Source organism: Bombina bombina, chromosome 2 (genome assembly GCF_027579735.1).
Source record: "Bombina bombina isolate aBomBom1 chromosome 2, aBomBom1.pri, whole genome shotgun sequence".
In the NCBI taxonomy this organism is placed as follows: Eukaryota; Metazoa; Chordata; class Amphibia; order Anura; family Bombinatoridae; genus Bombina; species Bombina bombina.
The window spans coordinates 975,996,061-976,013,008 of record NC_069500.1 but is presented as its reverse complement, the minus strand read 5'-3'; the positions used below and the strand labels follow the sequence as shown (position 1 = coordinate 976,013,008).

At 38.7% G+C, this 16,948-nt stretch overlaps 1 protein-coding gene across 2 annotated transcripts in view; it reads right to left on the bottom strand.

The window, feature by feature from the left end:
• NFKB1 (nuclear factor kappa B subunit 1) overlaps positions 1-16,948 on the bottom strand; it is a 287,360-nt gene that overhangs the window by 66,220 nt on the left and 204,192 nt on the right. Inside the window, exons 13-16 of one of the 2 annotated variants that reach the window (XM_053703496.1) lie at positions 4,684-4,773; positions 4,421-4,579; positions 1,910-2,057; positions 787-901 (exon numbers count right to left, since the gene is read on the bottom strand). In XM_053703496.1, the coding sequence (XP_053559471.1) occupies positions 787-901; positions 1,910-2,057; positions 4,421-4,579; positions 4,684-4,773 (512 nt within the window). Of the gene's footprint in view, positions 1-786; positions 902-1,909; positions 2,058-4,420; positions 4,595-4,683; positions 4,774-16,948 lie in introns of both variants that reach the window. The other variant, XM_053703495.1, reaches the window with a different exon arrangement.

The window sequence follows — 16,948 nt, the reverse complement described above, 5'->3', positions numbered from 1 at the left end:
TGTAGGTGACCAAATACTTATTTTCCACCATAATATGCAAATAAATTCTTTCCAAATCAGACAATGTGATTGTCTGGATTTGTTTCCACATTTTGTCTCTCATAGTTGAGGTATACCTATGATGAAAATTACAGGCCTCTCTCATCTTCTTAAGTGGGAGAACTTGCACAATTGGTGGCTGACTAAATACTTTCCCCCCACTGTGTATATATATATATTATATATATACATACATACACACTGTACTGTGCCATGCCTCCTACAAACTATACATGACATATTGAAACAAGCAACATTTTAAAAAATTTGTCACACTGCTGTCAGTCTGCCGCGGCACACCTGAGGATCTCTCATGGCACACTAGTGTGCCACAGCACACTGGTTGAAAAACACTGCTCTATCTGAATCATGAAAGAAAAAAAATGGGTTTCATTTCCCTTTAAGATGTTTTGGCTAAAATGTTCAACATTTCACTTTCAATACCAGATTGTGTGTTATTCTTTGTGCTAGGTCACTATTGATTGCGCTCCACTTGTAATCTATTACAAACGGCATATAAAAATGTTTTGTAAAGAAGGACACTATATGGTACATATCAAACACATTTATAGGTACTTTTTCAATCATGATGGTAGAATGAATGAATTAATGCTCCCACTGTCATTCATTCTGATATTTGATTCTTTATATGGAATTGTTAACATTTGAATATTAATTTACATAATTCATGTGGCTTCAGAGTTATTAAGATAACTAACGTTATAGCCTCCAATAGCATTGACATACCTGATAAAGGTCATTTCTTACATTGATAATATCCTCACATATAACACCATGGGTTACATCTAAAAAGATCTTAACCAATGCAGAATGGAGATGGATAACAGACAGATGAAGAACACTGAAAACACAAAAAAAAACATAGGACAATGTAAAAATGTTTGTCATATTGTAAACATAAAAAATCCTAGATGCATTAAAAAACGAAATAATGAACACAGTCAGCACGATGAAGAATACAATAAGCAAATCATTTACAAACATTTGCATTCAGTAAAGCTAGATTTTAAAATAAATTCTTGAAAATAACAAAAAACAATATCTATAACTATATCTAAAGCTTTTTTCACAGCTGGGGTATGTAGGGCAAAACGATATACCTGTAGGGGTACTTGCTACAAAAAGTCTGAGAAACAATGATATACATAACAATACATCTATTTTGTACTGCATTAAAGCTAAGGTATTTATATCTTAAAACAAGGATACATCTTCTACTCTGCAGATTTAAGAACTCTTAAAGTTATCTGCATAATCTCAATGTAGGATGCCAATATATTGCCTCTATCACATTAAAGTTGTAAATGTAATGGGGCCTAAAAATCCATATTAAAAAAAAAAAGACCATATAGATATAAATAAAGCTTTATTGTTGTTGCTGAACAACAATGCTGTAATAATGTAAATCATTGCACGATGTATTATTTACCATTTTTTAAATGGATTTTACCTTTTATTTTTTTAATTTCATTTGTGCAGGGTCCATTACTTTCTGTCTCAGCCCCACAAGGAGGCTGTGGTCTCTACAGAAAGGCAAAGGAGAAATTTTCCTTTTAAGTGGTTGCTAGGAAACGTGCACCAGTCAGCTTTTTTCCCATCCTCAGTAGGACAGCAGAACTTATGCTCTATAGTAGTAGCTCACTTATCTTTTTAACACAGTATGTTTATTTTTATGTTTAGGAGCACTGTTTCATATCTGTTTAAAGTCTATGAAGTTTTTTCATTCTTACTACCTGTTAATAAGTATACAAATAAATGCAAATTTATGTCATTATGTAAAATCAAATTATTGTGACCTTCTAAAACCAAAGACTGAGATGTTACAATTAGTTAAAATAATTAGGCTTACTTGTCCCCATTTTCATCTTGGACGGCTGCTAGGTGGCGCTGTACTGCAAGTAACAACCTTACATCTCCTGTTGCCGCATAATCAAAAAGGGAAGCTGTGTGACGCTTCGCAAGCTGCATGGCCTTACCCAGGAAGAGACAGTCTGCAGCTGGAAGCAGGGCGGAAATAATGACTCTTTTTATGCAAATTACTGTTAACAAGGCATTAATAAACTTGTGCTTGTGATGTAAAAAAACTATGCAAACAACAGTGCAGAAATTAAACGTTAAAACATTCCTTGTATTCAAAAGATTAAATTTAGGCTGTTTAAATGGATACTGAGGTTAAGAGAAAGTGCACAACTTATGCCTTGAGACAGATTTTGTTGCCTGTTAATAACATTACCCAGAGACTTTTGGTAGTCTATGAACCTCTATTGGTGCGTGCGTGTGCGCATACAAACTCAAATATTCAAGATGGAAACCTCTGGGTTTTTTTTTTTTTTAAATTATAATACATTATGATACAATGCTTTTTAGATGAAAGAATAAAATGACTTTATTGTCCTTTAATGAGATTTTGAAGCTGCTTGTCTGGGTGGAAAAAAGAATTTGCTTCATTCACCTACAAAGACAATAATGTATTTTACTGTTATACACAGATGAGGTTTAAATACTTATGTGTGGTGCAACATTAGTAATGCTAAACATAGATTTTCATAGTCCAGAAGGACTAAGAGCTCCCTCTAATCTAATCATTACTCTTTCTAAAGTGTACTAATCAATAGATCATCGTGTATCCCATTGTAGTTGTAGTCCTAACATCTGCTAAAATGCTACTGCAAGTCTCTACTACATATCTATAAAGCAGTGCTCTGGCATCTAGGAAGTCTCTAATCTCATGTTATCGTCCCTTGTTAGAGTATGTGTCTTTTTAACAAATAAAAAAGGTTTACCTACTAAAGTTTCATATCAACCTTTTAACCTTCAATTACCCATTCTTTTTTTTTATTGTGATGAACTCTTTTTCTAATATATTTCAGTTTTTAAATGATGAGCTATTTTACCTAATATTTCACTTAAAGGACCACTCAAGGCAGTATAATGACATAATTAACAAGTGCATAAAAAAAGACAATGCAATAACACATCTCTAACAAATTTATCTTTTCTCCCATTTTCCGACCCCCTGTATCATGTGACAGACATCAGCCAATCGCAGACTATTATACATATACCCAGTGAGCTTGTGCACATGCTCAGTAGTATCCTGTTCCCCAGAAAGTGTGAATATAAAAAGACTGTGAAAAATTTGATAATGGAAGTAAATTGGAAAGTGTCTTAAAGGGACAGTCTAGTCCAAAACAAACTTTCATGATTCAGATTGGGCATGTCATTTTAAACAATTTTCCAATTTACTTCTATCACCAGTTTTGCTTTGTTCTCTTGGTATTCTTAGTTGAAAGCTAAACCTAGGAGGTTCATATGCTAATTTCTAAGCCCTTGAAGGCCGTCTCTTATCTTAGGGGATTTTGACAGTTTTTCACCCCTAGAGGGTGTTAGTTCATGTGTTTCATATAGATAACACTGTGCTCACGCACGTGGAGTTCCTAGGAGCCGGCACTGATTGGCTAAAATGCAAGTCTGTCAAAAGAACTGAAATAAGGGGTCAGTTTGCAGAAACTTAGATACAAGGTAATCACAGAGGTAACAAGTGTATTAATATAACAGTGTTGGTTATGCAAAACTAGGGAATAAAGGGATTATCTATCTTTTAAAACAATAAATATTCTGGTGTATACTGTCCCTTTAAATTTGCATGTTCTATCTGAATCATAAAACTTAAGTTTGTTTTGACTTGAGTGTCCCTTTAAAAGGGACGGTCTACTCCAGAATTTGCATGGTTTAAAATAGTCCAGTTTTGCTTTGATTACCAATCAGAGCCAGAGGTACCACATCATCTACAATTTATGTGAATTTGTGACAGGATTCTGAGATGAGACAATCAGGAGTCCAATAGAAGTCAGATGACACAGCTCTACTATAAGCTTAGAAATGATCTGCTTCAAATGTATGTTTAAAGGGCCATAATACTAAGCCAGCAGCGCTAATCACACGACTCAGCTTTGAAAATCGCAAATTAAAAACTTAACATATCAATAACTAATCTGCATTGTAACATGTAAGCAATAAATGAAATTGCAATATAAACTGTCAAGATTTAGATAGAACATTACTTTTAAATAACCTTCCAAATTACTTTTATTATCTAATTTGCTTTGTTCTTTTTGCATCCTAATTTGAAAATCATACCTAGGTAGGCTTAGAAGCTGCAGTGCACTGATGGAAGCTAGCTGCTGATTGGAGGCTACAAATACATGCCTCTTATCATTGGCTCATCAGATGTGTTCAGCTTGTATTGCTGCAATTGAAGCAACTTTAAAAATAGAAGTAAATTGGAAAGTTGTATGTTCTATTTGAATTAATAAATAAAACCAGGTAATTTCAATAAGTAACTTGGCATTTTACATACCTGGTTGCTGACACGGTTCCTCCTCATTTGAAGAGGCTGTTAGTGGATTATCTGGCGTGTTGGATGCATCTGAGCTCTCACAGGATGTTGTATTCTGTTGATCATGGACATATTCAGCGTCATCACCTCCATGATTGCTCTCGCTGGGCAACTTTGCAGCTATTGACACATCACCTAAATTTAACATGTGTTGGAAAATATACAAAATATAATGCATGCCTAATAACCTCTTTACACGCACTCACTCTTTTCTGTGAACTTACTGTGCTTCATTACTGCGCTGGAATTCATGGTGCTTCCATGAAAATTCAAAGTCCCATAAGCATTGTATCCATAAGCAGGAAACCCATAACCTGAAAAAATAAGTAATTTATTAATAAACTAGTACTAAAGTCTGTGTACACGGGCCATTTTTAGCAGTACAACGGTCCCACCCCTTGCTCTCTCCCCCCTCTCTTTTGCTCTCTCTTCCCCCCTGTCTTTTGCTCTCTCTCCCCCCTCTCTTTTGCTCTCTCTCCCCCCTCTCTTTTGCTTTCTCTCCCCCCCCTCTCCTTTGCTCTCTCCCCCCTTTCTTTGTCTCTCTCTCCCCCCTCTTTGGCTCTCTCTCCTCTTTGGCTCTCTCTCTCAACCCCTCTTTGGCTCCCCCCCCCCCCCCTTTGGCTCTCTCCCCCCTCTTTGGCTCTCTTTCCTCTTTGGCTCTCTCTCTCCCCCCTCTTTGGCCCTTCTTCCCCCCTTTCCTGCTCCCTCTCTGGCTCTGTCTTAATTGAAAGCCTTTGCCTCTCTGGCCACGCCCCCATCGCGGCACCCGCCCGGCCATGCCCCATCGCGGCAACACCCGCCCGGCCACGCCGCTCGCGACATCCGGCCACGCCCCTCTCGACGCTTGGCCACGCCCCTCACGACGCACGGCCACGCCCCCATCGCGACGCTCCGCTTCAGCCTTGCTCTGTGCTGAGTGTCAGGATCCAAACGGCCAGGTATGTTTGTCACGTGCAGTCTCTACTGCGCATGACTGCATCTGACAAACATACTTGGCCATTTATTATATAGGATTGTCATTTGTGATCACAAGTTTTGCTTTCATCTAATACTTAAAAGGACAAGAAAGTGAAAAATAAAGTTGGTGTAGTTCGGATAGGGCATGCAAATTTAAAAGAATTTTATGATTCCTGATCAGTTTTGTGATTCTTTATCTTTGTACATGAATTGTGACATACGAATACAAATCTAAATACATTTTTTTGTTTAGAATACAAACACAATTTTTTTTGGGACATACAATTTTGTTTTTTGGAATTACACTTGTTTTTTTCAAAATACAATATGATTTTTTTCTTTCAGAAGTACATTTTGTTTTTGGAATTACACGTCCAGTATGTGTCAAAACACTGTCAAAAATAAAACTAGTTCCCATTTTGCTAAAGGACTTGTGATGTCACAGCATTCACTTCAGTTGTTTTCCTCGGAAGTAGCTGCTCTTTTGCTTTCAATTACATGTTTTCTGTTAATATGTCACACCTAGAATATCTGTTCTATTATGTTTGGACTGACCCTCCACCCTTTTCCTAGTTTAAAAGATTCTCTAAGCGTGCTATCATCCTCTCCCCAACACACCTGCACCCATGTCATTCAGGTGCAATCCACCCTGACTGCAAAAATTGTACCCAAGTGAAAAGTCAGCCCAGTGCTCTAAAAAGTCAAACCCCTCATTTTTACACCAAATTTTTAACCAAGAATTAACTGACCTTCTGCCTTACTGAGTTAGCACACAGCACTGTTAATATCTCCAAAAATATTACCTTGGAGGTCCTTGCTTTAAGCTTGCTACCTAACTCCCTGAAGTCATTTTTTAGGACTCTCCATCTCCCGCTGATTCCTAGTACCAATATGCACCATGACTGCAGGATCAGACCCATATCCCTCTAACAATCTATCAATACTCTCCACAATATGCCTAACACGAGCCCCAGGAAGACAGCAAACTGTCCTATTTAAGGGGCCTGGATGACAAATTACCCTATCAACCTTCCTAATAATAGAATATTCTACAACCATCATCTGCCTCAGGCCCAGACTTGTATGCCCCTCTTCCATGACTAAAGGACTGCTCACTATAGTATGCTCTTCTTCCGTGACTGAAGGACTGCTCACTATAGCATGCCCTGCTTCCGTGACTGAAGGACTGCTCACTATAGCATGCCCTGCTTCCGTGACTGAAGGACTGCTCACTATAGCATGCCCTGCTTCCGTGACTGAAGGACTGTTCACTATAATATGCCCTGCTTCCATGACTGAAGGACTGTTCACTACACTAGGCAGAAAAGACCTCTCTGACATTGCCACCTCTAAACTAATATCCCCAACATCTTCACTCATTCTGGCAAATCTGTTGGGATATACCAGCTTAGAACTGTCCTGTCTCTTCGGCTTACTTTTACTTCCCCTTCTAACTGTGACCCAGCTTCTTCCCAGAGTCTCTCCATCTGAATCCTCTCCATTCCCACTGCTAGAACCGTGAACACCCTGCTCAGTCATATCAATTTCCCTTTCAAGTGTCTGAAAGTGTTGCAATTCGTTCCTCCAGAACTCTAATACGAGTATCTAAAAAGACAATATGATCACACTTGCCACAGACATATGATCCCTGAAGTGGTTGCTCCAGTGATGCAAACATATGGCAACCTGTACACTGAATGAGATTCTCACACATTCTTAATGAATAAATGAACTGCAGCCAATCAGCATCAGCAGTGCTGAGGTCATGAACTCTTTTACTGTGATCTCATGAGATTTCACTTAACTCTCATGAGATGTCATAGTATACTTCCTTAAACTGAATAGGGAAATAACATGAGTGTGCATGAGGCTCACTCCCTTGCCTGTCCCAGGACAGTCATACTGATTTGCTGCTTAAAGTCCTTTACAATGGGTTGTGAATACTTAGGACATTTTGAGGTAAAAGATCTTTCTTTTTTGCATAGAGATGTTCAGGTGATATTTTCTAGTCAGCTTTTTACAGCTATGCTGCATCACTTTCAAGTGTTTCAACATTTGGGTATCATGGCCCTTTAAATATAAGTTTAAAACTATACCCCTTACACAGCAAACAATTTTAAAGCTCCCTTAGTTATCTACTTCTATACTTAAACACAAAAACTTACTTAAAGTGAATGTAAATTTTGATGCTAAAATGCCCGGTTTTTAAATTTTTTATTAAAAACAAGGGCACTTTAATTCATCAAAATTTACATTTCACTCCTGTTGTGAAAAATGTACCTTTTAATCTTCACAGCAGCTCCAGCTTCCTCCACCCGTTGCAAAGCCTCTTTCCTGGGTCTAAAATGAGGCATTCGGCTTCCTCCAATAACAGCATTGAATCAGTCACTGAATCCCCCGGGGGGGAAGCTGTGATTGGAGGATGACCTATCCATCATTTCTGACATCATAAATGGCTTGCGACAAACGGAGGAAGCTGGAGCTGCTGTCAAGTTTAAAAGGTAAGTTTTTTTTCACAACAGGAGTGAAATGTAAATTTTGGTGAATTAAAGTGCCCCTGTTTTTAATCGAATTTTTAAAAACGGGCACTTTAGCATCAAAATGTACATTCACTTTAACAGAGAAACTGAATGCAGTAAGCCCTGAAGTATAATTTAGATTTGTATTCGTATGTCGTAATTTATATACAATGATATATAAAATCACACACGCTTGCCTTTTTGACAGCAATCTTTTTCCATATTTGACCTAGTTCTGAAGCAGCGGTGGAAAAAAAAAAACTTTTATGGAGTACAGTATTTAATTACAGATATCCTACTGCATGTCACAGCCCATCAAGTTAACTGGAGAGCAGAACCAATGCCAAAATTCATATCAGTCACCGTATTTTACTTTTCTGGCTGCTTTCAGTCCATGCAAGTTGTCTACAAATAGTTCTTTTTATGCTGCATTCTTCAGTTAAGAAGTACAAGCGAGAACATGCAGGCACTGATTTATAGATACTTTATTCAAATATCTGAAGGAAGTATGAATATTTATCCATGTGCTTAGAATCAGAAAAACCTGTTAATAATTTACAGAACTTCCTCTTTAAGAGTGATTATGAACTTTTATATGGTTTGTAACACCTGTTACAGTTTTGGAATTGGTCTTCTATGTCCTATTAAATGTTAAATGCCGGTTCACTACATCCTTTAAAGGGACATGAAACCCCCAATTTTTTTTTTTCATGGTTTAGAAAGAGCATGTCATTTTAAACAACTTTCCAATTTACTTCTATTTTCTAATTTGCTTCATTCATTTGATTTCCTTTGTTGAAAAGCATATCTAAATAGGCTCATTCGCTGCTGATTGGTAGCTGCACATAGATTCCTCGTGTGATTAGCTCACTCATGTGCATTGCTATTTCTTCAACAAAAGGATATCTGAAGAATGAAGCAAATTAAATAATAGAAGTAAATTGGAATGCTGTTTAAAATTGTATTCTCTATCTGAATCATGAAATAAATATTTTGGTTTTAATGTCCCTTTAAATAAACAGGCTTAAAGGGAAAGTAAACATCTTATTATTACAAGACATTTCTGCTATCATGCTATAGAATAATATATCAGCTAAGTCTAAACACTTCTTGAAACCTGATTAACATCTTTCTTGCTGCAATTGTTTTTTCATCAGCCAAACTCCACCCAACACTTGCCAAATCTGCTGATCACAATGAGGCTAGCCATGGTCTATGTTATTATAAAGTGCATTGTTTTGTAGTTGTTATCTGCTGGAGCCAGTTAAGGAAATATATGTAGCAGGGTTAGCCTTCAGAAGTCTGCAATGTTCATTTCTACCTTTGAGAATTAGAAAATCCACAATTGTCAGAGCAAAATTGCATGAAAAGGGGGCAAAATAGCTAATGAAAGTATCTTGTCATGTTGCTTTAACAAGCACAACTAAATATTCTAGTTTACAATCACACAGTGTTTTTGTCCCTTTAAAGCAAAATTCTAATGCAAAGATGATGCTCTAATGCTTTATGCATTTAGCTACATAGATAATTAGTCACAATTAATTTCATTTAAATGTATATACTACTAAAATATAAATATAACATGGTACCAATACACATGCTTAATTCCATATAGAAAAGTGTGGGACTACTTTGTTGTCAATATATTCTTATACGTGGTAGCTTTTTTAATACAATCTATGTACATATGAAGATAAAGTAAACATGCTCTCATATATTTCCCCCTGCAGATCATCTACTATCTATTGATATCATTAACCACCTTGCAAACTTCCTTTTTTTTTTTTAAATAAACATTAAAGGGAAAAGTGTACTGTAAACTAGTTTTTTTACTTCATGTGTTTTCAATTACTTGTTATACCAGCTGCAAAGTATACAATCTATGAGAGATTGCAACTTCAGGTTTCATTTTGTATTTGAAATAGCTGCTTTTATTCTTTGAATCCATACCCCATCAAAATGGGCTGAGCCTGGAGGGAAAACAGATATCCTCAGTTTATCACTTTTTGTACACAAATATGCTTCTTTATATTATCTCTGTAAACTAAAGCCCAACACTTAGATCAATTGAAAATTAAAATGTTATTATCTCTTCTACCGGTGTAATTTATTGTTGGCTATGTTTTCACAGGTTATCTTTAACCTATACTTAAGAATAGAAACTTTCAGTATAGGTAGGGATACCACAGGAAACCCCCCCAGCTATTTCAGATGCCAAAATAAAGTAAAAGGAGCTATTTGGAAACAATTTAATACACTCCAGCAGGTAAAATGGATAATTGGAAACAAATTAAATTGGAGAAAATGTTAGGGTAAACTGTCCCTTTAAAACTAATGTTTGTTATAAATCATTCTTTCTATTTGTCTGTGGATTTATAGCATTTATATATTGGTGAGCTAACGGTTTGAATTGTTCTCTAATCAGCACTTTAGCTGTATGGCACTTTTTTGTAGCTAGAGCACTAATTGGAGAACAGTTCAAACCGTTAGCTCATCCAAAAAAAGTTTTGAAGTGGGCATTCGGACCACAGTGGATTTGAATGGTACGGCTAGATTAAAAGTAAGATACATCCCTTCTTCATTAGAAGTGATTAATTAAAGTCCATCTAAAATATAGCTTAGATTCCAGACCTTAATTTAAAACATGTAAAGTTTACTATTACTTTAATGCCCAATGCACTTTTTTAACCCCTTAGCAACCAAGGACGTACCAGGCACGTCCTACAAAAAACGGTCGTTAATGACCAAGGACGTACCTGGTCCTTCCTCAGGGGTTTCAAGCGGTGGAAGCGATCATGATAGCTTCCAGTCGCTTTCAGGGTATTGCAGTGATGCCTCAATATTGAGGCGTCGTGTAATACCCTTTTCTAAGCAACCAATGCAGAAAGAGCCACTCTGTGGCCCTCTCTGCATCGGCCAGCGATAGTGCCCATTGTTGGTGGCGTGGGAGGGCTTGGAGGTAGGCGGGTGGCCTGCCTATCTCTGGAGGAGGCGGGAGGAGGGCGCTACATTGATCACGGCAGTGGGAAGGAGGGGGAAGGAAGAGAGGGGGATCCTATGTGGGATCCATGTTTGTAAAGGGATGTGGGAGGGGGGTTTGCTAATGGGGGGGCAGCTAAACTACGGAAAAAAGTTACACCTAGATTTAGAGTTTTGCATTAGCCGTCAAAAGCAGTGTTAAGGGGTCCTAACGCTGCTTTTGGCCGCCCGCTGGTATTAAGAGTCAGCCAGGAAAGGGTCTAACACTCACTTCCCTACCGCGATTCCAGGCTACCGCAGATCCCCTTACGCCAATTGAGTATCCTATCTTTTCAATGGGATCTGTCTAACGCCGGTATTTGGAGTCTTGGAAGAAGTGAGCGGTAGACCCTCTACCGATAAGACTCCAGCCACAAAAAAAAAAGTCAGTAGTTAAGAGCTTTATGGGCTAACGCCGGTTTATAAAGCTCATAACTACTGTGCTCTAAAGTACACTAACACCCATGAACTACCTATATACCCCTAAACCGAGGCCCCCCCCACATCGCCGCCACTCTAATACATTTTTTTAACCCCTAATCTGCCGACCGGACATCGCCGCCACCTACGTTATACTTATGAACCCCTAATCTGCTGCCCCTAACATCGCCAACCCCTATATTATATTTATTAACCCCTAATCTGCCCCCCCCCACGTCGCCGCCACCTTACCTACACTTATTAACCCCTAATCTGTCGACCGGACCTCGCCGCCACTATAATAAATGCATTAACCCCTAAACCGCCGCACTCCCGCCTCGCAAACACTATAATAAATAGTATTAACCCCTAATCTGCCCTCCCTAACATCGCCGCCACCTACCTACAATTATTAACCCCTAATCTCCCGCCCGCACCGTCGCCGCTACTATAATAAAGTTATTAACCCCTAAACATAACTCTAACCCTAACCCTAACACCCCCCTAACATAAATATAATTTAAATTAAACGAAATAATATTCCTAAAATTAAATTAAATAATCCTTTTTAAAACTAAATACTTACCTATAAAATAAACCCTAAAATAGCTGCAATATAATTAATAATTACATTGTAGCTATTTTAGGATTTATTTTTATTTTACAGGCAACTTTGTATTTATTTTAACTAGGTACAAAAGCTATTAAATAGTTAATAACTATTTAATAGCTACCTAGTTAAAATAAATACAAAATTACCTGTAAAAGAAATCCTAACCGAAGTTACATTAAACCTAACACTACACTATCATTAAATTAATTAAATAAATTATCTACAATTACCTACAAATTAAATAAACTATTCTATAATACAACCCCCCCCCCACTAAATTACAAAAAATAAAAAAGAATTAAAAGCAGTTTAAACTAATGACACCTAATCTAAGCCCCCTAATAAAATAAAAAAGCCCCCCAAAATAAAAAATCCCCTACCCTATTCTAAAATACAAAAGTAATCAGCTCTTTTACCAGCCCTTAAAAGGGCTTTTTGCGGGGCCTTGCCCCAAAGTAATCAGCTCTTTTGCCTGAAAAAAAAAATACAATACCCCCCCCAACATTACAACCCACCACCCACTCACCCCTACTCTAACCCACCCAAACCCCCGTTAAAAAAACCTATAACTAACCCCCTGAAGATCTCCCTACCTTGAGTCGTCTTCACCCAGCCGAGCCGAATTCTTCATCCAAGCGGAGCAAGAAGATGTCCTCCATCCGGTAGAAGTCTTGATCCAAGCGGCAAAGAAGAGGTCCTCCATCCGGGCGAAGTCTTGATCCAAGCGGCAAAGAAGAGGTCTTCCATCCGGGCGATGTCTTCTTCCAAGCGGCATCTTCTATCTTCTTTCTTCCGGATCCATCTTCATCCTGCTGACGCGGAACATCCTTCTTCCCAGACGGACTAACGACGCATGAAGGTTCCTTTAAGGGACGTCATCCAAGATGGCGTCCGTTCAATTCCGATTGGCTGATAGAATTCTATCAGCCAATCAGAATTAAGGTAGAAAAAATCTGATTGGCTGATGCAATCAGCCAATCAGATTGAAGTTCAATCCGATTGGCTGATCCAATCAGCCAATTGTATTGAACTTGCATTCTATTGGCTGTTCCGATCATCCAATAGAATGCAAGTTCAATACGATTGGCTTATTGGATCAGCCAATCGGATTGAACTTCAATCTGATTGGCTGATTGCATCAGCCAATTAGATTTTTTTTTACCTTAATTCCGATTGGCTGATAGAATTCTATCAGCCAATCGGAATTGAAGGGACGTCATCTTGGATGACGTCCCTTAAAGGAACCTTCATTCGTCGTTAGTCCGTCAGGGAAGAAGGATGTTCCGCGTCGGCGGGATGAAGATGGATCCGGAACTAAGAAGATAGAAGATGCAGCTTGGAAGAAGACATCGCCCGGATGGAAGACCTCTTCTTTGCCGCTTGGATCAAGACTTCGCCCGGATGGAGGACCTCTTCTTTGCCGCTTGGATCAAGACTTCGCCCGGATGGAGGACCTCTTCTTTGCCGTTTGGATCAAGACTTCGCCCGGATGGAGGACCTCTTCTTTGCCGCTTGGATCAAGACTTCTACCGGATGGAGGACATCTTCTTGCTCCGCTTGGATGAAGAATTCGGCTCGGCTGGGTGAAGACGACTCAAGGTAGGGAAATCTTCAGGGGGTTAGTGATAGTTTTTTTTTAAGGGGGGTTTGGGTGGGTTAGAGTAGGGGTGTGTGGGTGGTGGGCTGTAATGTTGGGGGGGGGGATTGTATTTTTTTTCACAGGTAAAAGAGCGGATTACTTTGGGGAAAGGCCCCGCAAAAATCCCTTTTAAGGGCTGGTAAAAGAGCTGAGTACTTTTGTATTTTAGAATAGGGTAGGGGATTTTTATTTTGGGGGGCTTTTTTATTTTACTAGGGGGCTTAGATTAGGTGTAATTAGTTTAAACTGCTTGTAATTCTTTTTTTTGTTTGTAATTTAGTGTTTGTTTGTTTTTGTATTATAGAATAGTTTATTTAATTGTATTTAATTGTAGGTAATTGTAGATAATTAATTTAATTAATTTAATGATAGTGTAGTGTTAGGTTTAATTGTAACTTAGGTTAGGATTTATTTTACATGTAATTTTGTATTTATTTTAACTAGGTAGCTATTAAATAGTTATTAACTATTTAACAGCTTTTGTACCTAGTTAAAATAAATACAAAGTTGCCTGTAAAATAAAAATAATTCCTAAAATAGCTACAATGTAATTATTAATTATATTGTAGCTATATTAGGGTTTATTTTATAGGTAAGTATTTAGTTTTCAATAGGAATAATTAAGTTAATTTTAGGAATATTATTTCATTTAATATAAATTATATTTATGTTAGGGGGGTGTTAGGGTTAGGGTTAGAGTTATGTTTAGGGGTTAATAACTTTATTATTATAGTAGCGGCGACGGTGCGGGCGGGAGATTAGGGGTTAATAATTGTAGGTAGGTGGCGGCGATGTTAGGGAGGGCAGATTAGGGGTTAATACTATTTATTATAGTGTTTGCAAGACGGGAGTGCGGCGGTTTAGGGGTTAATAAATTATTATAGTGGCGGCGAGGTCCGGTCGGCAGATTAGGGGTTAATAAATGTAGGTAAGGTGGCGGCGACGTTGGGGGGGCAGATTAGGGGGTAATAAATATAATACAGGTGTCGGCGGTGTTAGGGGCAGCAGATTAGGGGTTCATAGGGATAATGTAGGTTTCGGTGGTGTCCGGAGCGGAAGATTAGGGGTTAATAATAAAATGCAGGGGTCAGCGATAGCATTGGCGGCAGATTAGGGGTTAATAAGTGTAAAGTTAGGGGTGTTTAGACTTGGGGCTCATGTTAGGGTGTTAGGTGCAGACTTAGAGAGTGTTTCCCCATAGGAAACAATGGGGCTGCGTTAGGAGCTGAACGCTGCTTTTTTGCAGGTGTTAGGTTTTTTTTCAGCCAGCTCAGCCCCATTTTTTCTTATAGGGATATCGTGCACGAGCACATTTTCCCAGCTTACCGCTACCGTAAGCAACGCTGGTATTGAGAGTTGAAGTGGAGCTAAGTTAGGCTCAACGCACCCTTTTTTGAGCCTAACGCAGCCCCCTCAGACAACTCTAAATACCAGCGTTGTTGGAAGGGTGCGTTGGGAAAAAAAGCAGGGTTAGCTACACGGGTCTTTACCGACAAAACTCTAAATCTAGGCGTTAGTTTTTTTTAAAAAAAAGCCCAATAATTTATAGCAAACTGGGTACTGGCAGGGTCAGAGAGCTGTTTGGGGGGGCTCAGGGAGGTTGGGTGGTAAGGGAGGATCCTATACTGCAGAAATTATATAATAAAAAAAAAAAAACAACTTATTTCAGTACTGGCAGACTTTCTGCCAGTACTTAAAAAGGTGGTGACAATTGTGAGGTGGGGGAGGGAAGAGAGCGGCGCAGTGGCATTTAGCAGCCTTCTAATTACTAAAAAGCAATGCCAAAGCCATATATGTCTGCTATTTCTGAACAAAGGGGATCCCAGAGAAGCATTTACAACCATTTGTGCCATAACTGCACAAGCTGTTTGTAAATAATTTCAATGAGAAACCTAAAGTTTGTGAAAAAATTAACGATTTCTTTTATTTTATCGCATTTGGCGGTTAAATGGTGGCATGAAATATACCAAAATGGGCCTAGATCACAGGTTTTTAAACCTGTCCTCAGGCCTCTCTAACAGGCCGTGTTTTGTGGATATCTGAACTGGAGCACTGGTGAAATAATCAGCTGATTGGTAAACATGGTTATTTTACCTGCTCCCATCCAAGGTAATCCTGGCCTGTTGGGGAGGCCTTAGGACAGGTTTGAAAACCAGTGGCCTAGATCAATACTTTCGGTTGTCTACTAAAGAAAATATATACATGTGAAGGGTTTTTTCAGGGATTCCTGACAGATATCAGTGTTACAATGTAACTATCTGTAATTTTGAAGAAAAAACAAAATTTATGCTTACCTGATAAATTTCTTTCTCTTGTGGTGTATCCAGTCCACGGGTTCATCCATTACTTGTGGGATATTCTCCTTCCCAACAGGAAGTTGCAAGAGGACACCCACAGCAGAGCTGTCTATATAGCTCCTCCCCTAACCCCCACCTCCAGTCATTCGACCGAAGACAAGTAAGAAAAAGGAGAAATTATAGGGTGCAGTGGTGACTGTAGTTTTAAAAATAAAAAACACCTGCCTTAAAGTGAGAGGGCGGGCCGTGGACTGGATACACCACGAGAGAAAGAAATTTATCAGGTAAGCATAAATTTTGTTTTCTCTTGTAAGGTGTATCCAGTCCACGGGTTCATCCATTACTTGTGGGATACCAATACCAAAGCTTTAGGACACGGATGAAGGGAGGGACAAGGCAGGAACTTAAACGGAAGGCACCACTGCCTGCAAGACCTTTCTCCCAAAAATAGCCTCCGGGGAAGCAAAAGTATCAAATTTGTAGAATTTAGAAAAAGTATGAAGCGAAGACCAAGTCGCCGCCTTACAAATCTGTAATGAGAGGCCTCATGTTTAAAAGCCCAAGTGGAAGCCACCGCTCTAGTAGAATGAGCTGTAATTCTTTCAGGAGGCTGCTGGCCAGCAGTCTCATAAGCTAACCGGATTATGCTTCTCAGTCAAAAGGAAAGAGAAGCTCCTGAAGCCTTTTGGCCTCTCCTCTTCCCAGAGTAGACAACAAACAATGCAGATGTTTGACGAAAATCCTTAGTAGCTTGTAAATAAAACTTTAAAGCACGAACCACGTCAAGATTGTGTAACAGACGTTCCTTCTTTGAAGAAGGATTAGGACACAGTGACGGAACAACAATTTCCTGATTGATATTCTTATTAGATACTACCTTAGGAAGAAACCCAGGTTTGGTACGCAAAACTACCTTATCTGCATGGAAGATCAGATAAGGGGAATCACACTGTAAGGTAGATAGCTCAGAAACTCTTCGAGCCGAAGAGATAGCTACTTAGAACAGTTTGATATCTATGGAATGCA